The following is a 25,808-nucleotide window of genomic DNA, read 5'->3' as shown; positions in this document are numbered from 1 at the left end:
AAACATTAGAAAACTAAGACAGGTGACAGATGTGACAGATGCTAGGCATGTTTTTCATAGCATCCTTTAAGTCAATTTGTAGACCCCTTCATGCTGATAGCTTAGCTACTGTGCAACTAAATGGGAACCTCACAAAAAAGCCATGCATGACTTCTTTCCTGTGTAACCCACTGACACTATGCTATGTGTAGTTTCAAGTTGCAGCTCAGTGGTAAAGCACTGAGGTTCAACTCATACAATAACTAGTACCACTCCTCTGCCTCTGAATTAACTGCACAGGATATCTAGTCTATCTTGTATCTTATTTCTGTCTATTATGAAGCAATAATACCCTTCCTTTGATCACTACAAGCACAATCAAATTCTCCACTGCCAAATAAAGCTTTCAAAATTAAAAACAAAGTATGGTGTTAATGTCTTTGCTCTAAGGTGAAAATTATTTCCCAATATTTATTCAATCATCAAGCTTTTTCTCTTATCATTCCAACTCCACTTTCTCATAAAACCAGAATGGGCAAGGTTCCTTGAGATGGGAAGCAGGGCTTAGAGATGGCTCACCTGTTAAGAGCACTCACTGCTTTTCAGAGGACCCAGGTTTGATTCCCAGCACTTAGCACCTCACAACTCTCCAGTCTCCAGTTCTGGGAGCAGCAACTGTTCTCTTACTATTCAAAACACGTTTGGTGCACTCACACACACACCCCACTCTTGCAAAACACCCATAACCATTAAGTCTAAAGTCTTTAAGAAGCTGGGTGCGGTGCATGCCTTAATCCTAGCACTCAGGGGGTAGAGGCAGGCAGTTCTGGAGGCCAGCCAGGGCTGTTAAAAGAGACACCATCTCGAAGAAAGAAAAATCTTAAAAACCTGACATCAAAACATCTACAAGAGTACTACACTGTATATTGTAGGTATTACCTTCTATGAAGTCTTGCTACAGTGTTAAACTATGTAGTAATGGAATATATTGTGTGGTTGACACCTTTTAAGTACCTGATTCAGTCTAAAAGGATGGAGAACTTAAATCTCAATAAAGGTTCCAAATTAACAGCTTTTTATTCACTCCCAAAATTACATATAGTAACATTAATCCTCTGCAGTACTAGTACAATTCTACAACTCCTTGCTCACCCAAACTAGATATATATTTGGGATCCATGGTTGTTCAGACTTTACATGAAGATCTTATCACATATACTTCATATATATAAAACACCTTCAACAATGCCTATGTGACTTTTACACAAATTACACAATAAAGGCATCTACTCTGGCCAGATTTTACATTCATTTTGCTCAATAAAAACAATCTGTGGTATTCCAGTATTGTGGGTTATCAATCTATCATCAAATTATGATGGAAATAAGCTACAAGTGGTTGTTGTTATAACAGAACTCAGTCTAATACTTTCTCTCCTTTTAATACTATTTAAATACATATAATTTATTTCATTTGTAATTTCACTACAAATTTCATATACAAAGCAAAAAGGCAAACACCAAAAGTTGACCTTGACCTCAGAATGCTGAAAATAGCACCACCCCTACAAAAGCATGGCTCATAGACAGATCTTGGAATTTATCATATTCAACTCCAGAATTGAGATGAGTAGATTTATACACTCAAAACTATTAAAAATATAAAGCTGGGAGGAAGAGAGGAACATTGCAAGTCAGGAGCAATTATTCATCACAACTTTAGTTCTTAAAATCCAGATCCCAAACTAGGTATCAGAAAATGTGTCTTACCTTTGTCTCCAGTAGGATGAGCTGAACAGCAAGTTGGGTTATTCAATCAGAAGTTATGAAAGTACTTGCTTAAAGAGATTTAAGTGCTTTCGTGGTTAGAAAAACTAATCATAGGTTTCCCTACAATATCCTAAGGGAACAGAGGGGGGCGGGGAGTAGAAATCAAAGTATTTGTAGTTCCAAAGTGGTATCAACTGTCAGTATGGGTACAGCCCTATTTCCTAAGCTTTAAAACCTACGCTGTGCTCACTAGTGTTCAAACATAAGCCTACAGTGAGGCAAAGAACACTTTGCTCATTTCAATCTACAACTGAACTACTATAAACAGGCCATTCTTGGTCCCGTTTCCAAAGCATTCAAAGTAAACCCACATTTGCATTTATCTAGCTGGCTTTAACCTTTTAATACTACTTTAGTAAGCTGGGCATGGTGCTTCATGGCTAATCCCAGAATCTGGGAGACTGGATTTACTTTGGAGTTTTGGGCCCAGTCTAGACCAGAGTAGAGTGAGGTTCTCTGGAGGAAAACAATGTATTTTAAAACACCATAAATTTCCAATTATACCATGTTTAACTATGCTAATTCCTCATCCTTTTAGTTGTACTTTGAGTTCTGTAACACAGCTACCTAACCTTAATGCATCTACTAAACACATCTCCTGAAGTGAAATCCTAGTTTTGAACTTAAAAGAATTAGTTTCTCTTTCAGGACAGTGTATGCGGTCATTAAAATGAGCAGGCTGAGATCTCATGCAAATTTCTTGAAACCTGTTTCTTTCACTAGCAAAAATTTCTGGTCTCCCCTATATTCTACATTACATCTGAACAATATCATATTTAGCCTGCAACTCAAGGAAAGTTAAAGATCTAGCTATTTCTACTGTGGTGAATAGTGGTCTATTCATTCTAGCCAGGAGGAAATCACAAGCTTGGGATTTTAAATAAAAGTTCCATTCTCCAAACCAATTAAGATGAAGATTAAGCTTCAAGGGGTTATCAGTAGAGATACAACAGTAGACTAGACTAAGATATATATATAATTGCTGACTCAATACAGAACAGTTTGGCGACAGAACACTCTATGGCTGAAAAGATTTATAATGTATTTATTAACCCAATAAGCATTTGACAGCACACTATCCAAAATTTAAAAAAAAAAAAACTGTGTAGTCTATTTTGTCTCCTAATGTTAATACTGAATTTGAGTTCCACTGAGAATCTCAAAGCTAAAATTGATTAGCTATCAAACTTTGTACAAAAGCCTATTTTGTCTAAAGCATTACCAAAATAAACAGCAACTGTAAGTTCTTTAGCAAAATATGAAAGATTACTTTCCAGATCATTACCCTCTACACAACTGTTACGTATGTAACTGCCTTACACTCAGTTTATTATGCTCTTAAGACTTCCACAACAGAGACAGTCATCATTTATTAGAATCTTTAATTTACTAACACATAAACAGAATCAGAATCTTATCAAATTAAATAACTGATACACTAGTTACCCAATCAAAATTTTACAAGAGGAAAAAGGACAACCATGCATCGTTTTTTAAAAAATGTTTATTTTTTTCAAAGAAAAACGGCAATAGCCAATTGGAAACCTACTTATTCTTCAACTCCAATTTTGTTTTCTTTAAATTTAGAAGTGACTTACTGATTTACTATTTTAAACAAACCCCCCCTTTTCCCCTTTAAATGTTTACCATCTACTCGTGCTGAATCCTTCCAAGGAGATTGCTCCAGCGTATATCTCCAGGTCCTCGCTTTGCTCCTTTTACCAAAAAATGCAAAACACAATTCCATCGTGCATCTTAAGGGCTCCAATCGTCAAAAATAGGAAAAAAATTCTTTGGAATAGCCAATTAAGTTGAATGAAAAAAAAATCCACACGAATGCGGTTTGGTTGGGGCAGGAAGGAATCCACTCCTATGTTCCTGGTAATCTGATCCCGCTCCATGAATCCTGGTAATTCATCCTCCCTATCCTATCCACATTATGATTTGAATCCAATGATCCAGCTCCAAGGATTGGGATCCAGTGAGCCCTCTCCAATCCAAACCTTTATAACCAGCAAAACCAAAAAAGAGGAGGCAAAATGTTAGACACTGTAACCAAAAAAAGTTTCTGGGGAATGATGAGTTATGTCTGTCATCAGTTTACAGATGCACATCAATAACTATCAAATTCCCCAAAACAAGTTTCTGTATGGTGTTCAGATAAATTTTAGAAACTTAATAACTATAGAGACTAACTGGAAGAAGCACTTTATATTTACAGTTCAACTGATAATGCCAACACTTGTTACTGTACAGGTATCACAGGTTTTGTGGTTGCAAAGTTATATAATTGAAGTTTACTGGTATTACTACCCACCTAAACCTAAACTATTGCTCCCATCTGCAATTTAGCTTGTAAATTAAAGTGTTTTAAACATGAGTCAATTATGAATATTAAAAGGGAAGGTGAGACTTAAAGTACTCCCAACTAGATTATCTACACTAATACGTTGGAATTCTATTATTTTGCTGTCATTTTGTCTTTAAAAAATGAAATAACAATGCTCTATCAGTCACACAGAGGACATGCAGATTTAGCAGTATTGATATTATACTCTGTTTGGAAATTGACACCCTGTACCCACATGTACACCAACAGCAGGCCACACATTAACAGTTGTAACTAAGCACTGTGACAAATTAGCCATTCTTCCCACATTAGTCCCTATTAAAACAAAAAGGGGGGAAGGGAGCAAATAATTGTTACAAAATGGGCAATTCTACCACAATTGCCAAGGTTTTAAAAAGCAAAGCAATTGTAGCTGAAGATAACTGCATTAAGTGTTTGCAAATCTTTTAAGGTAGATAAATTTTTAACCCTCGCCTTCTAGTATAAGGTCAATACTGCCAATTTCATCTGTGACAATAGCACTTGGAGTCATACCATTGCCTCCATTATTGATCTGATCCTCCTCAATCCTCCTTTTGACAATCCTAAAATGATTGAAATGTGCTCCACAATCCTTAATCCAAAGCATTCTTAATCCATCTCTTCAGATATGTCTACAGAAAGACACATGAAAAGCAAGATAAACATAAGAACTTCCCCCAAGTAAGATAACCACAAACACCCCCAACATCCCATTTCACACAAACCAGAGCAGAATAGACATTTACATAATATCACAGTCTGAAGAGCATGGAAATTAACTAAATTTAAACAATCCTGTCTATGACATCACTTAAAATACAAGTTACCAAAGACATGAGGGGAATGTAGATGTTAGGAGCAAGGGGATATTACACAAGAATGCAATTCAACACTTTAGCCCATTCTGAACAAAACAGCTTGAATTAAAAAAATGAAAAGATTGTACTGAGTAAAGGAAAACTGTATACAACATGGGTTCTACAAAAAGTGTCACCAATCATCTTATGTACGAGAGCGAGATCTGCTATGACGGGGAGAATAGCGTGGTGATCCTCTGCTTCTCCTTGGGGAGTAACTGCGACTCCTGCTGTTGCTTCTGCTACGGCTTCTGCTACGACTACGGCTTCGAGATCGAGATCTTCCATAACTTGGACTTCTGGGCCCATCAACTTTAACCCGGATGTAGGCAGTTTCTCCCTATTGGATAGACAGAACTTTCCATTGAAAGATCTAAGCTTTCACCTGTCTTCAGACAAGCTGAACGAATACAAAGACAGATCAGGGCTCTGGTAATTTACGTGAACACCCTTGCCTGTATCCTTACCTTCAAATTCCACTGTTAAGAAAACTGTATCCAATTCTGGCCAAAAAAAAGAATAAGTGTATAACCTACCTCGTGAGATCTAAACTTAGTGTTATCCAGTTTTCGAACTGCATACGTCATATCTTCTTTCCGTACAAACTCCACGACACCAGTGCCATCTCGGTAAACATCAGCGTAACATACATCACCTGCCTCACGCATGTGATCCTTTAAGTCCTGCCAGCTTCCACTCGGAGGCAGTCCTGAAAAAGCGATTCCCCCTAATTTAATACTACTCATCCTGTCCCACGGCAAACGTGTAAAGTACATTCGAACAAGGATTATTTTAAAATACTTAATGATTGTACTTAAGTGTTTCCAGGTAAAGAGCTGGTAAGAGTCAGATCCAGAGTCCAAATTTATTTGTAAAGGATCTTCATAGGCTAGTACTGCAACCTAATTTGGGTAAATCACCACCACAGTAATCTTTATTTACTAAATTCATCCCAAAGACCGAAGTAGTCCAAGACCCCGTGTGTAAAACAAAACAAAAACAACAATAACAAAAACCTTGCAGTACTCAAAGCAGTCATGCGGGAAAAAGATTTTAACCCGCACGAAGTCAACTCACCAGAGACAACCACTCTGTTCTCGGACCGCCTGGACGGCGGGCCATAGCGGCCTCTCGGGGCGCCGCCGCCTCCACCCCCGCCGCCGCCTCGGCCGGTCCCGCGGCCGCTTCGGGGAAACTCTACCCGCAGCCGGTAGCCGTCGTAGTCGTAGCCGTCGCGACCGTACACCGCATCTTCCGCGTCTCTGCGTGTGATCACAGAAAGCGAAAGGGGGGGGTGATGAGGGGAGGGAGCCGCCGGACCCAGCTCGTTCGCCCGCTCCGGGGGTGAAAAGCCGCGGCCACAGCGCACATGCGCACCCACGGGGCCACACGGAGCCCCACATGCGCCGCATAATAGGGCCGGCCCTTCCCCCACCCAGCACCACGCCGGGCAGAGGCTCCCGACCACCTCGCCGGCCCTCAGCGCCTCGGTTTCCCGCTCCGGGGGCTGCGCATGGGCTCGGGGGGTAGGGGGGACGTCCGAGGCGGCCGGCCACCGGAGACAACGCGCCGCCTCTCGGCTCTCCTGACTCGACTCCTGCAGGGGCGATAGCGCCTCGGAGCCCCTCCTCTCCCCCCATTATGTTCCAAGGCCTCCGAGCCTTCCCCAACTCCTCCACGCTATCTCCTCAAGGCCGCGCACGCCCCACGCTGCCTCACCGCGGGTCCTCGAACTCAACGAAGGCGAAGGGCGGTCCCCCGCGGCGGTTCTTCAGGTCGATGTCGCGGATGGCGCCGTATTTGTAAAACACGTCCTCGATGTCCTTGGTTCGGATATCCGGAGGTAGGTTACCCACGTAGATGCGGCAGTCGTTGTTCCCCGCCGGGCCACGGATCACACCACCTCCCGACATGGCGGCGGCGGCGACGACGAAAAGCGCGGACTCGGGGGGGGGGAAGGAAAAAAAAAAAAAGAGGCCTTCCTACCAAGCCTAGCGTACGGCAGAGCGAGCCCTCAGCGGCACCACGTCTCCCGCGGCCGCTCCAAAATGGCGCCTTTATCAGCTCGGCGCACTGATACCGGGGGGGAGGGGGAGGAAGAGAAGCCGGAGGAAGCGGCTCGTCCCTCCCAGTGCGCAGGCGCACGCCTCTAACGGGTGCTGAGAAGCACGCTCGCGCACGCGCGACGTCACCCTCCGCACGGAGGGGAAAAAGTCCCTCGCGTCCTGGCGGGTTGACTGGCTGCTGGAACGTCCAGGCGTTTAGTAAAAATCACATGCTCTGGTTAAAGCGGTTATTATTAATCCCCACTGAGTCCAGAATCGTCGGCCACCTCGGGGGTAGACCCTCTCTGAAAGCAGCTCGGCGCTCTAAAAAGATTGGGTGAAACCTATCTTGCAAGCGTGTCCCACCATGCTCCGCGGTGGTAACGGCCTTTGGCGGGAAAGGCGCCGCGGGGCGGAGATAGATGACGCTGAGCTGTTGCTCCGGAAACCTGGGCATCTTCTGCACTTCGGTGCCGCCGGCGGGAGTTGCAGGTGATTTCATTTAAAAGCCGAAGCGGAGCAGTGTGGCTTCTGCCTCTGGGAACCTGCGGTGGGCTGCATCTTAGTTAAAGTGTCTAGACGGATCCTCCATATCTATCTAAATGAAAACTGTGCCTTGAGTTTTCCTCTTCCTCCTTTCTAAGGATGAAAAAGGAAGAGTGATAAAACAGTTTAACTGCAGAGCCGAGATCCCGGTTCTGTGCTGGTCTAGGGAGATTATTTATTTATTTGTTTATTTTGCCAAGATTATCTGCAAAAGGATTCTTGCATTGGATACCACAATTTTGCTTCTTTGTTTTGTAATAACGGGAATAGAAGAGCCTTACGTGTGAAATCATACGGCCTTGTAGTGTTGTTAATGAACTCGAATTATAATAAAAGCAAACCAATCTGGACTTAAGCTTGTGTGCCTGAAATCCTATCACTCCGGAAGCTGAGGCAAGGAGGGTCCAGCCTACCCTGTTATACACAGTTCTAGTAAAGGTTATCCCGGAGCCAGGCAGTGGTGGCGCATGCCTTTAATCCCAGCGCTCGGGAGGCAGAGGCAGGCGGATTTCAGAGTTCGAGGCCAGCCTGGTCTACTGAGTGAGTTCCAGGACAGCCAGGGCTATACAGAGAAGCCCTGTCTCGAAAAACCAAAGGGGAGGCGGGGGGAAAGGTTAGCCCGGGACATTCAGGGAAACCCTTTCTATTAAAAATATTGAAAAACAAAACGTTTTCTTGGTGTTGTTTTTGTTTTGGGGTTGTTTTGTTTGAGACACGATTTCTCTGTGTACCCCTGGCTGTCCTGGAGTTCCTGCCTTCTGAGTGCTGGGATCAAAGTCACTACCTCCCAGCTAAAACCAGAGCCTTTCATGATTGGATAGAGACAGCCAGGCGTAGTGGTAAATGCCTCTTGAAGTTTTTGGGAAGCGGAATTTCAGGGTTCAAGGCCAGCCAGAGCTGTGTCGACCCTATCACTAATAAATATGCTAAGTCGGATCCCCACAGGTTCTAAGGGTGATTCTTTATACTGTAATTTTTAGTTTTTAATTTTTATGTTATGCATATTGTGTCTTGGGGTGGTGGGTCATGCCATGGCCCATGTGTGAAAGTCAGAAAATAAGGTGCAGTTCACCACTCATGCCATGTGAGCCCCCGAGATGAAACGTCAGGCTTGGGAGGAGCACCTTAACCAGATGAGTCACTGAGTCATTGCTGCCCCTGGATGTTATCATTTATTTACAACAGTCCAAGGATGTGGGGCTGCTTAAAATGAAACCATTAAATATTAAGACTGGCTGGAGAAATCAAGGACAGTGAGAGTGGGGGAGAGGCAGAAGTGATGTATAAGGTTTCTAGGCAAAATGCCTGAAGAACTTGTTGAATTTTGGGAGATCTACTGCAAATTTGACTACTCTCACCAGAAGTCACAGTAAAGAAGAGGAGAGCATAATATATCCAATTTTTAAGCGATTTTAAAATCTAAATAGTTCAGGGGAAAAAAAACAGTTTTTTGTTGTTGTTAGTCATAAAAGCATGGGAGCCCACATCAGTAATCTCAGCCCTCAGGAGATTAAGATACCAAGGAAAATAGTGAGCTCACTGGGAGTCTACCCTGCTTCAAAAACAAAGCCAGCCGAGGTGGCATACACCTTTAATCCCAGCACTCAGGAGGCAGAGGCAGGGGGATTTCTGAGTTCAAGGCCAGCCTGGTCTACAGAGTAAGTTCCAGGACAGCCAGGGCTACACAGAGAAACCCTGTCTCGAAAAACAAAACTAAAAAACAAACAAAAAAAATATAATAAAATAAAGTAAAATTTTATATTTTTTTAACATTTATGCTAATATTGACCTCTTTGGTGATAACTTTGTTATTTTTACTACTAAAAAAAAAGACAAAGTTCTAAATATTCAACTGACCAGGCAGTGGTGGCCCACGCCAGCACTCGCTGGGCAGAGGCAGGTGGATTTCTGAGTTCAAGGCCAACCTGATCTACAGAGTGAATTCCAGGACAGCCAGGGTTACACAGAGAAACCCTGTCTTGAAAAACAAGCAAACAAAAAAACAAACAAACAAAAAAAACCTAAATATTCTGGGAAAAATTGACTTGGTTTTTGTTTTAATTACACATATTTTCAGAAAATGAAAGAAATAGTACATATCTTTGTTTTTTCATCTTTAATTGCTCACTGGTTATGAACATAATACTGGTTAATTTTGTGTTATTATAATAAAGTATCTGAGGTTGGGTAACACTTCAGAAAGATTTATCCAGTTCAATGACCCATTTATTTCTATGGCTTCTCTAGTAGGCCTTGCTAAGCAGTACATATCTTTTTATTTAGTTTATGTGTGTCTCATTTCGCCTAGTTAAATTATGTTACCAATAATGAATACTGATTATTTACTGACTGTTCCTTGAAAAATGTAGAACAGTGAGCAGACTGTTGTTTCCATGGAAACTTGATGTTGCTGTCGATAGATAGACAATGTTCGTAAGGATTGATTTCATTCCATGGATAACAAAAGCCACTTTTGAAGCCCAACTAAGACATCTAAAAATACTGCCATGGTATAATTTTATTCCAGGACTGGCTTCCTTAATTCTTTGAGTCTTTCTGCTTTCTTTTTGGCTGAATTAGCCCATCTTTGTTGTCCCATTATTAACAATATGACTTTGCCAAAAAAAAAAAAAGTTCCTAAAATGATCTGTAACAAAAAGATTATCTTCAGTATGACTTGTTCCTATATTAATTACTATTCTAGCTCTTGTCTTCCTTCCTCTTTGTCTTCTAAGGTCAAATTCAGTTCAAGTTGAACACTTCCTAGGTGAACTAATTAGGTTTTTTGTTTGGTTTTGGTTTTTCTAGGCAGTTTCTCTTTGTAGCTCTAGCTGTCTTTAAATTCACACTGTAAATTAGGCTGGCCTCAAACTCAGAGATCCACTTGCCTCTGATTCTGGGATACCAGCACTGGTAATTATTGAATTTTTTTTTTTAATGCTGATGAGTCTTTTTTGGGGGGCCTGAAGATGTTACCCCAGGTGGTCTGAAGTGCTTCATCATACCTGGCTGCAATTTCTTCTTATAATGGGGTGAAAATAAGTGTGAGGTTTTTTTTATTGTTGTTTTTGGGTTTTTTTTTTTTTGTTTTGTTTTGTTTTTGTTTTTTGTTTTTTGGTTTTTTTTTGGTTTTTCCAGACAGGGTTTCTCTGTGTAGCCCTGGCTGTCCTGGAACTCACTCTGTAGACCAGGCTGGCCTTGAACTCAGAAATCTGCTTGCCTCTACCTCCCAAGTGCTGGGATCAAAGGCGTGTGCCACCACCACCTGGCAGAGTTAGATATTTTCACTGCTACTTGTTCATAATCCTGCCAAATACAAAATTAATGTTGATAGCAATATTTATTTGAGGTTTTGAAAGTGTGACCTTCTCCCTCTTTTATTGTGTTTTTTAAAGATTTGTTTATTAATTATATGTACGTACACTGTAGCTGTCTTCAGACACCCCAGAAGAGGGCATCATATCTCACTATGGATGGTTGTGGGCCATCATGTGGTTGCTGGGATTTGAACTCAGGATCTTCAGAAGAGCAGTAAATGCTCTTTTAGATTTATTTTTTTATTTTATGTATATGAGTACACTGTAGCTGTCTTCAGACACACCAGAAGAGGGCATCAGATCCCATTATAGATGGTTGTGAGCCACCATGTGGTTGCTGGGAATTGAACTCAGGGCCTCTGGAAGAGCAGTCAGTGCTCTTAACTGCTGAGCCATCTCTCCAGCTCCACAGTAAATGCTCTTAACTGCTGAGCCATCTCTCCAGCCCTTTTATTGTTTTTTTAAATACTTATTTGTTGGTTTTGTTTTGTTTTGTTTGTTTTATTTTTATTTTTCTAGACAGGGTTCTTCCATGTAGCCTTGGCTGTCCTGCAGCTCACTTAAATCATAGAGATCCACCCGCCTCTGCCTCCTGAGTGTAGAGATTAAAGGTGTTTCCACCACCTCCTGGCTTTGTTAAAGATCCATTTCATTTTAAAAGTATAAATATGTCTTTTTTTGTTCATGCACAAGTACAGTGCCTGTGGTGACAAGAAAGGGGCAATGAGTCCCCTGGATCTGGAATTACAGGAGATAGTAGGATACCCAGGAGCCCTAGGACCTGAACTTGGGGTGTTCTACAAGGGCAGCACTTTCTGTTAGCCACTGGTTTTGTTTGTTGGTTTTTGGTTTTGTTTGACTTAGTTAGGGTTTCCATTGCTGTGAACAGACACCATGACCAAGGTAACTCTTAGAAAGGACAACGTTTAGCTGGGGCAGGCTTACAGGGTCAGAGGTGGGAACATGGCAGTGTCCAGGCCCACATGTCACTTGGGGAATGGAGAGTTCTACATCTTGTTCTGAAGGCAAACAGAAGACTGTGTTCCAGGCAGCTAGGAAGAGGGCCTCAATGCCCACCCCTACAGTGACACACTTCCTCCAACAATCCACATCTCCTAATAGTGCCACTCCCTGGACCACGCATATTCAAACCACCACATTGTTGTTGTTTTGTTTTTCTACTTTTGTTTTGTTTTTTGTTTTCTTAGACGGGTTCTCACTCTGTAGATCTTGCTGACCTCTGCCTCCCAGGTGCTGGAATCAAAGGTGCGAGCCACCACACCCAGCTATATTTATTTATTTTTATTTTATGTGCATGGGAGTATTGGCTGCCTATATCTGTTCCACATGTGTGCAGTGCCCCTTGGATGCCAGAAGAAGGCATTGTGTCCCCTGGAACTGGAGTTACAGCTGACTTTGAGCTGCATCCATTTGGGTGTTGGGATTGAAACAGGATCCTCTGAAAGAGCAGCCAATGTCCCTAACCATCTTTTAAGTAAATACTTAGGGGGCTAGAGAGATGGCTCAGAGGCTCTTGCAGACTCTCTTCCAGGGGTCCTGAGTTCAATTCCCAGCAACTACATGGTGGCTCACAACCATCTATAATGGGATCTGATGCCCTCTTCTGGTGTGTCTGGATAGCAACAGTGTACTCATAAAAAATAAATGAATAAATCTTGTTTTTTTGTTTTTTTGTTTTTTGTTTGTTTTTGAGACAGGGTTTCTCTGTGTAGCCCTGGCTGTCCTGGAACTCAGGTTATAGACCAGGCTGGCCTCGAACTCAGAGATCCACCTTCTCTGCCTCCCAAGTGCTGGGATCAAAGGCGTGCGCTGTTTTGGAACTCACTCTGTAGACCAGGCTGGTCTTGAACTCAGAGATCTGCCTGCCTCTGCCTCCTGATTGCTGGGACTAAAGATGTGTGCCACCATCCAGCCCTTCATATTTTTAAAGACACTGTAGCTTAAGTGAGCTAAAAGTGTCATAGCTTTGTACTTTTCTAGGTTTACTTGCAGAGATGGCTCCTGGTTTATAGTTAATGAATGACCATAATGAGGTAAGCAAAGCTCCCTGGGAATTAAGAATGTTTGTTATATTTTTCAGTAGTTAGAAAAAGACCAAACAATATTTTATAGCATAAAAATCAAAATTCATTGTACCTCGGTAGTGATTATGAAGGCACACCCCCTTCTTTACGTATCACTTAGGTCTGGCTTCAAGCAACAAAAGCAAAGTTGAGTAGTGGCACTCTGGACTGTCTGGCTACAAGGCTGCAATGTTTACTCTCTGGCCCTTTTAGAGAAGACAAATTTTGACCTCCTGACCAAAAGGAAAATAACTCCTTTCTGCATTTTGCTTAAATCAAATATTCAGAGGTGCCGTCCCCTGTCTCTGCTGTTGATATTCTCGTGGGAGATGCTCTGTCACTGGTTGTAAACACAGCACACTGTTTTCTTTTTTTTTTTTTTTTTTTAAGATTTATTTATTTATTATATGTAAGTACACTGTAGCTATCTTCAGACACTCCAGAAGTCAGATCTTGTTACAGATGGTTGTGAGCCACCATGTGGTTGCTGGGATTTGAACTCCGGACCTTCGGAAGAGCAGTCGGGTGCTCTTACCCACTAAGCCATCTCACCAGCCCAGCACACTGTTTTCAAGTGACGTTTACATGCCTATCCTCTGCTACAGGAAAGGAGAAAGACCCGAGAGCTGGGAGTATAAACTCATCCTCCTCTGCCTATCCCACAAGTGGGGGTGGTGCTCTGCCCTAGTCAGGAACATTTTTTATAACCTAATTGATCAAAAAACATCCACAGCCATCTATCACTCCTCACAGGGGATCGGGTGCTGTTTTCTGGCCTCTCGTGGGCATTGCATATGCATACTGCACAGAAGCACAGGCAAGCAAGTGTACATATGCATAAGACTTAGAAATAGAGCTTAGCTATATTTCCATATTAATTAGTTCTATAATTAATTTCTCCCTGAGTTAGTACCTACTGCTGGTGTGGTGTTATTCTTTGAGCTCTCCTTTGTTTATAAAGAGACCCAAGAGCAAACCAAGTTTAGGTTCCCCCAAGATCCCTCAGTCTTTCCAGTTTCCCTTTGATTGCCCAAAGGTCTTTCCCCATAATGACCAATCACACTTGCCTATACCTTGCTATCTATTTTTATCTATTGGTGCTGAAAGTGGATGTTGATTGGATTTATCTATATGTATGTGTCTGTGTGAGTCTAAATATGTGTAGGTGTCCCAAGAAGGCTTGACGAGGAGGATATCAGATCTGGAACTGGAGTTAAAGGCAGCTGTGAGCCACCTGAGATTAGTGCTGGGAACTGAACTTGGGGCCTCTGGAAAATCAGCAAACACTTCTGAGCCATCTCTCCTCTCCCCTTTCCCTCTTACTTTCTTTGTTTCTTTCTTTCCTTTCTTTCTCCTTTTTTTTCTCATCTTAAATTTTTGTTTGTCTGTTTGTTTGTTTGGCTTGGTTTTTCGAGACAAGGTTTCTCTGTATAGCCCTGGCTGTCCTGGAGCTCACTCTGTAGACCAGGCTGGCCTCGAACTCAGAAATCAATCCGCCTGCCTCTGCCTCCCGAGTGTTGGGATTAAAGGCGTGCGCCATCACCCCCAGCTTCATCTTAAATTTTAACAATTAAAAAAAAAAAAAAGGCAGTGGTGGTGCACACTGGCTGCTTTGGAACCATGCCAGACAACCTAAGTGGGGCTCTTCCACAAAAGAAGACATTGGCAGAGTTGGTGAGGCAGAGTCAGGTAGATCCGGTTCAAGGCCAGCCTGGTCTACAGAGTGAGTTCCAGGACAGCCAGGGCTACACAGAAAAACCCTGTCTCGCCAAAAAAACAAAAACGAAAACCAATCTGGACAGTGGCAGAAGAACAGCGGGTAAATAAAGCTGCCATTCAAGACTGGGCCTGACTTAGAACCCATACTGGAAGCAGAGAGCCATCGGGAAGGTTATCCTCTGATCCCCCATGTATGCTGTGCATGTGTATCGCTACCACCCCTGAACGTCATATGCACATTCAATATCAAGTAGTTTTTATTTTACTAATGTCTGTATGTGTGTTCTGGGGAATCTTAGGTCATCAGGCTTGTAAGGCCTTTTATCCACTGAGCCATTTCCCTTGTTTTATTTTCTGTGAAACAGGATCTCATATAACCTACCTAGGCTGGCCTCAAATTTGTTGTCTTGCTGAAAATGTCCTTGAACTCTTTACTCTTTTTAAATAAAGGTTTTTTAAAATTATGTGTATGGGTTTTTGCTGTTGTGTACATCTGTTTACCACGTGTGGGCCTGATGTCTTATAAGTCAAGAAGGGGGCATCAGATTGCCTGAAACTGGAATTACAGATGGTTGTGAGTCACCCTGTGAGTGCTAGGAATGAAACTCAGGTCCTCTAGAACAACAGTCAGTTCTCTTAACTGCTGAGCAGTCTCTCCTGCCCTCCTGATTTGATGTCAGTCCTGCCTCCGGAGTGCTGGGATGAAGGGAGTACACCACTATGTCCAGCTCACAAGTTTGCATTCCTGAGCATTGATACCCTTCCTGACAGTTGATACCCTTCCTGACAGTTCTATGCCAAAAGGCCAGGCTAACTCAGACTTGCTTTGTAGTTGGAAGATGACCTTGAACTCTTGATCCTGTTCCCCACCCTCCCAAATGCTGGAGGTACACACACCTGTTATGTGCCACCAGGCCCTGCTTAAACAGGCAGTCTTTTTTTTTTTTTTTTTTAAGATTTATTTATTTATTATATGTAAGTACACTGTAGCTGTCATCAGACACTCCAGAAGAGGGCGCCAGATCTTGTTAGGGATGGTTGTGAGCCACCATGTGGTTGCTGGGAATTGAACTCAGGACCTTCAGAAGAACAGTCGGGTGCTCTTATCTGTTGAGCCATCTCACCAGCCCTTAAACAGACAGTCTTAACATCACTTGTGATGTTCTTGGAATGTAAAAGTCCCCATCCAACCTTATCCACTGATGAAATTTCAGTCTGGTTTGGGTTTTAAAAATATTGCACTTAGTCCTCTGGCCATCATCTTCTTGAGGATACTGTTCTTGTGGCCCCAGGTGAACCCAGAGCCGCCTGTGGCCAGTTAAAGCTCAGACAAAAGAATCTGTAAAATCTTTAAGCCATTTGAAGCAAGTATTCAAGCCAGGTTGTTACCACAAAAACAAACACCCAGCTCCAAGAGATGCCTTTTGTTTTGTTTTAAAATAGGATCAAGTTAGCTGGGCATGGTAATGCATACCTTTAGTCTCAGGCAAAGTCAAGTGGATCCTTGAGTTCAAGACCAGGCTGATCCACAGAGCAAGCTCCAGGACAGCCAGGGCTACATGAAGAAACCTTGCCAAAAACAAAACAAAACAAAACAAACAAACAAAAAAAAAAAACCAAATTTTCTCTACATGTTCATCTCTATGAAGAACCAATGCTTACAAAGTTGAGATGACTCAGACCTGGAAGCGGTGGTGGCACATGCCTTTAATCCCAGAGGCAGAGGCAGGCAGATCACTGAGTTTTAGGCCAGACTAGTCTATAGAATAAGTTCAAATATAGCCAGGGCTACACAGAAAAACCCTGTCTCAAAAACAACCTAAGCCAAAGGTTTGCTTAAGAAGCATGGTTGAGCCGGGTGTGGTGGTGCACGCCTTTAATCCCAGCACTCGGGAGGCAGGGGCAGGTGGATTTCTGAGTTCGAGGCCAGCCTGGTCTACAGAGTGAGTTCTAGGACACCCAGGGCTACACAGAGAAACCCTGTCTCAAAAAACAAAAACAAAAAAAGAAAAAAAGAGAAAAAAAGCCTGGTTGATGGGAGAATCTCAGAATGGGACCTCAAAATTTTTACTTTTTAAATTGGTTTTATTAAATTGGTATTTATTTATGCGTGTGTGAATGCACATGTGTATGCATGTACTCAGAGTAGCTAGAGCATGCTTTCTTTAATTTCATGATGGACAAAAAATGCCTCCTCTTGAAGATCTCAGGTCTGAGCCAGTTGTCTCCAGGCGTCTGTTTTAGTCCTCTGCTGGCCATTTAGTCCTATGTGGCCGAGGCTTCATGATGAAGTGTTTAGGAGTTTGTAAATACTGCAACATGGCTGTAGAAGGGTTGTATGTAAGAGCAGCCTCAGAGGAGGAAGGCCAGGTGATCTGGGCTCTTGCTGGGCTAGGGCTGGAGGGAAGGTTTCCCCTAGAGGCTCGTAAGGTTAAAGCGGAGATGAGAGACATCAGTCTGGTGGTGATATGCAGGCTGCATCTGGGGAGGGATGTTCTGAGACAGGAGGCAGTAGTGACACAGTGGCAGTGGGGAGGGATGTGCCAGTAGAGCTGAATTCCACCCTTGGTTTTCTGTTGTTGTGTTGTTTTGTTTTGTTTTCTCATCACAGGGTTTCTCTGGGTATGTAATGGCTTTGGCTGCCCTGGAACTCACTCTGTAGTCCAGTGCAGCCTTGAACTCACAGTCTTGGCTTCTTAATATTTTGTTTCCCGGTGCTGCATTTATACATATGTGTGTAGGAGTGAGAAAGAAAAGAGCGGAATTGATAGGTCCCAGCCTGATGCTCAGTTTGGATTCAGATTTTCTGGGACATGTCCGATGAACACACTGGGCAGCCTTCCAAAAGCGTGACCTCCAAACTACCTTGAGTAATTTCCACACTCTATTTCCATCCTTCCTCGCCCACCTGCACGCTTCAGCTGAAGAGTCCACTTACCCATGCAGTCAGTCGTAAGTACAAAGAGGCCCGTTGACAGTACATTATGAACCAAGAAACCAGCGGCACCAACTGCTCGCTCGGCACCCCCTCCTAGCCAGCCCCGGGGTTGAATTCCTCCCATCTGGACACATGGAACAGGAACAGTGCTCATGGCTACTTTTATAAAAAGGCTCAGCTGCACATTCTCCATCTCTCCAGTACAAGGCAAGTTGGCAATCTCCAGCCTCAGCACACCCTCAGAACTGCCTGGTGGTATTTTCACCAGCTGCAGGCTATGACAAAGGAACAGGCCTGAGAGATTACAATCCAAGGTCAGGCCTTTGTCACTGTGCCTGGCACATCTGCACCAGAATTAAAATTCAGGCAGACACAATTACTTCTTTTAAAAAATACTTTATATTGTATATATACATATATATATAATATTTTATATTTATAATTGATACTATAATTGTTCTTACCTATGAGTTTATTAATCTTTACCCATCTGAAGTAACTTTTTGACACATGTATAACAGTGTTATTGCCACACTGAGGATATAAATTGTTTTGTGTGTTGGAAACATTCAAGTATCTCTCTAAAAAGTTTTGCGGATATTTTAAATGTGTCTGAATCTTTTGCCTGTGTATATGTGTGTGTGTGTGTGTGTGTGGCCTGTTGTCCTTGGAGGTCAAAAGAGAGCATCTCTTGTGTCCTCTGGAACTCAGAGATGGTTGTTAGCTGCCATGTGGATGCTAGGAATCAAACCATTGTCCTCTAGAAAAGCAGGCCATGCTTTTCTTAACCCATGAGGCATCTCTCCAGCGCCATGGTTTTTTTGGGGGGGCGGGGCGGGGAGGGGGCGCAGTAGGGTATGGGGTGGCAGAACCTTTTGTAGCACAGGCTGGGCTCTAAACCCGCATGTTACTGAGGATGGCCTTGAACTTCCGTCCTCTGTCTCCACCTGCTGAGCACTGGGATTATAGGTATTTACTGCCAGGTTTATGTTTATTCCTTGCTGGGCTCAAACCTGGGGCTTTGTGTATTCGAGACCAGCACTCCACCTGCTGAGCCCTAGCCTTCATTTTGAAATAGTGGGCCAATTATTGTCAAACATTGTCATTATCCTCATAGCCAAATGAACCTCTGAAATTCTTGTCTTTCTGAGTTCCCTTAGGTCTGATACAATCTCACCTCAGTGGTATGATCATGAAGATTCCAAAGATGACATAAAATGAGGTTCCTTCCCGGTCTCCAGCTCAAACTGCATATCTAGAAGAAATGACTCTAAATTTTTTTGCTGTTATTTTAATCATGTCTGTGTATAGGTATGTATGTGCACATGATTGCAGGTGCTCAAAAGGAGTAACTCCTAAAATTGGAGTTACTAGAAGTTGTAAGCCACCTGACATGGATAGCTACTGGGAATCAGACCCTGGTCTTAGAAGAGCAGACAAAGCTAGTAGCCACTGAGCCATCTCTCCCTGGAGATTGAACTCTGTGGGGGGGATGGGGATTATATATATATGGATGGAGCTGGAGCGATAGCTCAGCTATTAAGAGCTCTTCTGGAGGACATGAGTTTACTTCCCAGCACTCACATGGCAGCTCATGGATGTCTGCAACTGCCGTTCTAATGGATCTGACAGACATACATGCAGGCAAAATATCAATGTACATAAATATAAGAATAAATAAATTGCCAGAGAGTAGTGGCAGACGCCTTTAATCCCAGCTCTTAGGAGGCAGGCAGATTTCTGAGTTCGAGGCCAGCCTGGTCTACAAAGTGAGTTCTAGAATAGCCAGGCCTACACAGAGAAACCTTGTGTCAAAAAAACAAAAACAAAAGCAAAAGAATAAATAAATTATTTAAAAAATGTTTATGAGGCTGGAGGGATGACTCAGTGGTTAGGAGCACTGACTGCTCTTCCAGACAACCTGAGTTCAGTTCCCAGCACCAAGATGTCCACTCACAACCATTGGTAATTCCAGTTCCAGGGGATCTGAAACCTTCTGACTTCTAATGGCACCAGGCTCACATTCATAGACATGCAGGAAGGTAAAACACTCATATACATAAGTATCTCTGTGTATGTGTGTGTGTGCGCACGCGTGTGCCTGTGTGAGTTTCTATGCACCACATGTGTGCAAGAGGCCAGAAGAAGGCACTGAATCCCCTGGAATTGGAGTTACAGGTAGCTGTGAATCATCATACGGGGTCTTGAAACCAAACTTAGGTCTGTAAATCAGTAAATGCCTTTAACCACTGAGCTACATAGGATCCAACTATGTTTGGCAGTATGTGATTTTGCCTACTGGGCTATTTCAGTGGTCCCTTTAATACTTTTCTTTTTAGTTTTGTTGTTTTTGTTTTTAGAGACAAGGTTTCTCTGTGTAGCCCTGGCTGTCCTGGAACTCCCTCTGTAGATGAGGCTGGCCTCAAACTGACAGAGATCCACCTGCCTCTGCCTCCCGAGTACTGGGACTAAAGGTGTGTGCCTCCACTGCCTGGCTCCCCTTTCCTACTTTTCAAGCTATGGCTTTGGATCCTTGCAGTGTTGCAGGGGGACAGAAGCAGGTAAATTTCCACTGGCTTCGTCCTGGCCTGAGGATCTGGCATTGACGGTTGCTGCACTTGGCAGGTGTTTATTGCTGACACTTCTGTGGGTGCTTTATGTTCTCTCATTACTGAGACCTCGATTTAGGCAGACATCATCCTTGGGCTCATTTCTTACTTCTCTAGCCTTAAGAATCTGGCCATCACTTTAACTGCTGCTGGCCGAGATCATCTTATCCCTCCAAGCTGTGCTCTTATGTAAAACCTGCAGTCGTGCCAGATGTTAGGGTGTGAATATGATGGGTTTTGGGGGGTGGTGGTGGGGCGCCAATCTCATGTATCCCAGGCTGGCCTTGAGCTCATGATGTAATGATGAATGATCTTGAACTCTTAGTCTTTCTGCTTCCACCTCCTGGGGCTGGGATTACAGGTGTCAATCATCGTGCCTGGTTTATATGGCACTGAAGATAGAAACCAAGGCTTTGTGCACAGTAGGCAAGCACTTTACCAACTGAACCACATTGCTAGCTCATATAATTTGACTCTGAAATGTCCCCTACAGGCTCAAAGCAGTGGGGGCCAGTGGAGGCTTCTGGGAAGTGATTAGACCACAAGGGCATGACCGGTTTGGTGCATTATATGTTTGGTGTGTTCAAAATGTGATGTCAGGGGTGGGGATTTAGCTCAGTGGTAGAGCACTTGCCTAGCAAGCGCAAGGCCCTGGGTTTGGTCCTCAGCTCTGGGGGAAAAAAAAAATCAAAATGTGATTGTCATTCCTGGGAGGTGATGAAAGGCAGGTGCCTAGTTGGAAGAAGGTAACTGGTACACGCTGGGAAAATGTATATTGTTCCCTCCTGCCTTTCCTCCTTTCATCTTTTCCTCATCTGCCATAAGGTAAATTGGGCACTCCAGCACGTGCTCCCCACCATGATGTGAGCCTCATCTCAGACCCATAGCATTGAAACCAGCCAGTTATGGACTAAGCCTGCGAACAGTCTAAATAAATAAATCATACTTTTCTTCCTTAAGTTCTTTTGCTCAGTTATTTTGTCAGAACAATGGAAACCTGGCTGCTTCACTACATCAACCTGCACTGTCACCTTTGCCCCCAAACTCTAGTCCATCCCTCACCATGTCTGTACCTCAGGTTTGACACCTCTCCTTTCCCAAGAGTGGGACGAGACTCAGCAGAATTCTTTCCAAAGAATGTCTCACCTAGGGTCTGGGCATCTGGCTGAGTCAATAAAGAGTATTTGCCTAGCATGCTCAAGGCCCTGAGCTCCATCCGTAGCACTACAAAGAATCCCCACACTCAGGAGGTAGAGGCAGAAGAATCAAAAACTCAGGTCAGTCGAAAAACCAAAAAAACAAACAAAAAACCAAAAAACCAAAAACAAACAAACAAACAAAAAAACCACCTCAGGTCAGGCCAGGTAGACTACTACTTTAACCCCAGCACTTGGGAGGATCTCAGAGTTCAAGGCCAGCCTGACCTGAGTGAATTCCAGAACAGCCAGGGCTACACAGAGAAACTCTAGCTTGAAAAGAAAAACAGAAAGACCTAAAACGTTCTTTTCAGTCAAGTTCTGAAAGCCTGGGTGCATCCCTGCATGGTACCCTGGGAGAGGGGAGGGAGTTGTTCCTGTTTCCTGGGAGCATCCCCAGGGGATGGTGTGAGAAGGTGGCAGGTAACAAGGGCTCCTCTTCTCAAAGTGCAGACTGAAACATTGCTGGAGACTTCCAGAAGGAAGAGCTGAGCTATGAGCTGGTTTGAAAACTTGGGCCGTGCAGAACCTGAGACTATCCTTTAGTCCTTCCTGAGCCTGTTTCCCAGATGAGATCTGGGGGAGGGCTTCCTGAAAGGTAGGCGACCAGAGTCCGGTGCTGATAGCTGCATTTGGTTTAGTCTGTCTTTTCAGACTGCAGTCACTCTGAAGTCAAGAACTCCTGTTGTTTTTCAGCTCTCAGTGTGAGCACGGGTTCTCGGATAGGATTGTGTTGCTGTTGGCATGTGTCCGTGTGTCCATTTGGAACGTCTGTGGGTGTGGATTGGGCATCTTTATCTCTCACATGCCCTCCTCCATCAGCCTAGACTGAAATGAGAGCTGCCAGTGCTACCCCAGCCTCACCATCCTCCTCCAGAAAGGACGAGCCAAAAGTCCTTTAACCCTGTATGTGGTTATTCAGGTTCTTTTTCCTAGATTTTGATTTTTGAAACATTGAGCCCAATTCCTTTTGCTTCTGGTTTTGATGTGACTTACATTTCTATCCCTGAGATGTCTTTCCTTCTCCCATGCTCTCTCATTCCCATCTCTTCATCCGACTGCCTCTGAGTTTTCAGCTTGCCCCCCTGAACTGTTGTTACTCAGTTGCTCAAACAGGGGTGGGGAGAACGCGTAGGCTAGGAAATCCCAGCAACCATGAGTTAATGCACGGGAGCCTTAAGCTTGGTGATTACTACAATTGTTGCTTAGTGGAAAAGCGCGCCATTAACTGGGCGCTCAGCCTCCTATTAGTATTACCCTGTAATTTAGTGACAATTAGATTCCCAGAAACCTAGACATAGGAAACAAGCGGGCAAAGGAGGCAGATGGCAGAAAGCAACAGTAGTCAGGGAGTTTTAGTTCAAGGCACTGTTTCCAGAAGGTGCAAGGCCAATGATGAGTGAGGGTGGAGCTTGGAGCAGGGTAATCATGCAAATGATTAAAGGAACTTTGTGTTTATTGGCCTTGAGGTTAGGGGCTGCCATGTTGATCCCATGTGCTGGGCTAGGCCTGGTGGAGAACAATGGGAGTAAAAGAGGCCTGTTAGATGCTCCCACCTGCCTTGCTTCATCTCGGGATCTACGGGGAAGACATTGGACTCTTGGAGTGCTTCATCTGGCTTTCTCCCCGAAAGAGGATATGTTGGGGCCAACATCCTGCCTACCCTAAGCTCTCTGAGACCACAGAAGGCTCAGGTCTGAAAATGACCATTCTCACTGATCAGGTATGCAGCTGGGGAGTGGAGATGAGGGAAGAGGGAAATGTGTAGCTAGGGCTATGCTATGTTTTGGGTGTGGTTTTTCCTTCTGGAGATTCATATGTTCTGAGTTTGACCCCAGTGCAGTCATTCTTGCATAGCTTGCATTCTCTCTCTCTCTCTCTCTCTCTCTCTCTCTCTCTCTCTATCCCTCTCTCTCTCTCCCTCTCTTGCTATCATGTCATATGTCATCCATCATGAGCCTAACTCACTGGAGCCAAGCTGAGGCTAACACCCATGACCTTGAATCTCTAGAACACCTTCTCTTTATAAAATATGTAGCCTTGGGTGTTCTGTTATAGTAACAGAAAACAATCTATCCTGAAAGGAGAAATTGTGAGGCAGAGAAGACTGGAGGAGGATGTTCATAGACCCTTTCATAGAACTATTTTTCTGTTCAACCTTCAGGATTTTATCTCTGTGTCAAGCCCTAGAGTTTGAGATCCCAAATGGTAAATATTACATCAACTTTCTTTCATGGAACTGGTCCAGGAAAAAAAGAGCCAGTTGTGAAATTTCAGCCTAGCCCAGTTTCTTGTCATTTTTCTCCAACAGTAGCCACCTTTGGCTACAGTCAAGTGGCTGAGGGCAGCGTTGGCTGAGCATACTAGGGCAGGGTAGGTGTGGGAGACAGACAGACAGACAGGCCAACGGAGACAGAAACAGAGACACAGAGGGAGAGAGGTATGTGTGTGTCTCTGGGGATGATATAGGAGTGGACCCAGGCCAGGAAGGATCCGCCAACCTAGGCAGTGTGAAGAAGACTGGGAAATACTTTGACTCCCACTTCCTTCACTCTCCATGTCTCATCTCTCTGAGGGTCCCGCTGTTCTAAAGCACTTAAACCCAAGTACTTAGTAGTGAAACACTTCCAGGATATTAGAAGATTCTAATATTCCAGGGAGTTGGAGGAACCCAAAACATTCGTCCCCAAATTTGAGTAAAGAACCTGGATACATGGAGGGAGGGTCCCCTTCCTTCTGACTTTCTTGGTGTCCGGTCTCCATTTCTCACTGTAACCATGTGATCCCAAATATCCTGGGGCATTTCCAGGACAGTTTCAGTTTTAAACTATTAGAGCCTATTGTCCTCTGAAATACTTATGAGGCCGCATGCCCTGATTTTGTTGTGGAAAAAAACCAAAAGTACAATCCTAGCTTACAGCATTTCCTGTGGCTGTGACTACATAAATCTCCACCTTCCCCGGCACCTCGGAGTTGTGGCATTTGGAAGAGTTGCAGGGACCCCACCTAAGAAGTTTTAGCTTGCAGGTTGAAGAGACGAAGGACGGGTACCTTCTGTGATTTTTCTGGGAACAGCTTGATTCTGAAGCTCCCCAAAGTGTACAAAAATTTATCCTGGTCACGGATAGGCTCAGACCCCACCTCTACCATTAAGTCTTAGTGGCTTTAGAGAGAGCTTCCAGCTCTTTAGAATTCTTTCTCTCTGTAGCAGTCAAAGTACCTCCCGAAGAGAACAGTCTGTTAAGTTTTGTTTTGTTTTCCAAGACAGGGTTTCTCTGTGTAGCCCTGGCTGTCCTGGAACTCACTCTGTAGACCAGGCTGGCCTTGAACTCTACCTGCCTCTGCGTCCCGGGTGCTGGGATTAAAGGAGTACGCCACCACACCCAGCTTTTTTTTTTTTTGTGTGTGTGGGGGGGGGTGTTTTTGGTTTTTTTTTTTGTTTGTTTTTTTAAGACAGCATTTCTCTGTGTATTCCTGGCTGTCCTGGAACTTGTTCTGTAGATCAAGGCTGGCAAAGTTAAGAATCCTACCAACCTCTGCCTCCCAAGTGCTGGGATTAAAGGTGTAGGCCACCACTGCTGGGCTTGAACAGTTTTAATTTATAATGTAAGAGATAACTGGCCTCTTCTTGTCCACTGGTCTCAACCCAATGCTGGGTCATAAATTCAGATGTATGTACTGAACTTTGGGCAGAACTTCAAGGCTATTCTCTATGAAGTAAAACTCAGGGTAATAATATACCACATATAGATTATTATGTACTGTACACACAAGCTGGAATATGCAGTACACTTGATTTGGATAAGGATTTTCCTTCTTCTTCTTGAAAGAGAAAGAGAGAGAGAGGGAGAGATTGATTCTCTCTACAGAGCTCTGAGCCCTTGCTATCTTGGAACTCAATGTGTAGACCAGGCTGGCCTCTAACTCACAGAGATCCTCCTATTTCTGCCTCCCACATGCTGGGATCAAAGTGTGTGCCACTGCCATGCCAGGCAGGGTCTGAATAAGTATTTCATGAAACTTGTTTCCTATTGGCGTATACATATGTGAGTTCTCTATCACTATGTAACATAAGCTTTATTTCAAAGGTCACAGTTTAAAATAGTTAAGACCATTCTGCTGGGACAAGTCACACACAGTCACATAGAAACTGAGATAGAAGGAAGGCATGGGGCCCACTAGATGGCTCAATAAATAAAGGTACTTGCCATCAAGACTGATGACCTGGGTTGTTCATTTTCAGCCCAAGCCCTTCCTCTTCCTTTCTTCTTCTTCCTCTTCCTCCCTTTCTTCTTCCTCTTCCTCCCTTTCTTCTTC

General features: G+C 43.7%; 1 protein-coding gene across 3 annotated transcripts; it reads right to left on the bottom strand.

The window, feature by feature from the left end:
• Positions 1-1,031: 1,031 nt before the first annotated feature.
• Positions 1,032-8,290, bottom strand: Srsf1 (serine and arginine-rich splicing factor 1). 3 transcript variants are annotated; one of them, XR_388324.4, is made up of 5 exons: positions 6,757-8,290; positions 6,115-6,299; positions 5,574-5,746; positions 4,694-5,377; positions 1,032-3,812 (listed from the first exon to the last, which is right to left on the bottom strand). XR_388324.4 is itself a non-coding variant. In NM_173374.4 (4 exons), the coding sequence occupies exons 1-4, from the start codon at positions 6,948-6,950 to the stop codon at positions 5,183-5,185; spliced, it is 747 nt and encodes a 248-aa protein (NP_775550.2). In that variant the 5' UTR covers positions 6,951-7,416; the 3' UTR covers positions 1,032-5,182. The 3 variants fall into 3 exon arrangements, 2 of the variants coding, with proteins under 2 accessions (NP_775550.2, NP_001071635.1); NM_173374.4 differs by having other exon boundaries at positions 1,032-5,377; positions 6,757-7,416; NM_001078167.2 differs by having other exon boundaries at positions 1,032-5,746; positions 6,757-7,416.
• Positions 8,291-25,808: the final 17,518 nt, after the last annotated feature.

The sequence above is a fragment of the Mus musculus genome, chromosome 11 (genome assembly GCF_000001635.26).
Source record: "Mus musculus strain C57BL/6J chromosome 11, GRCm38.p6 C57BL/6J".
Taxonomy (NCBI): domain Eukaryota; kingdom Metazoa; phylum Chordata; class Mammalia; order Rodentia; family Muridae; genus Mus; species Mus musculus.
Note: the sequence above shows the minus strand (reverse complement) of the source record. Positions and strands in the feature narration are given on the sequence as shown.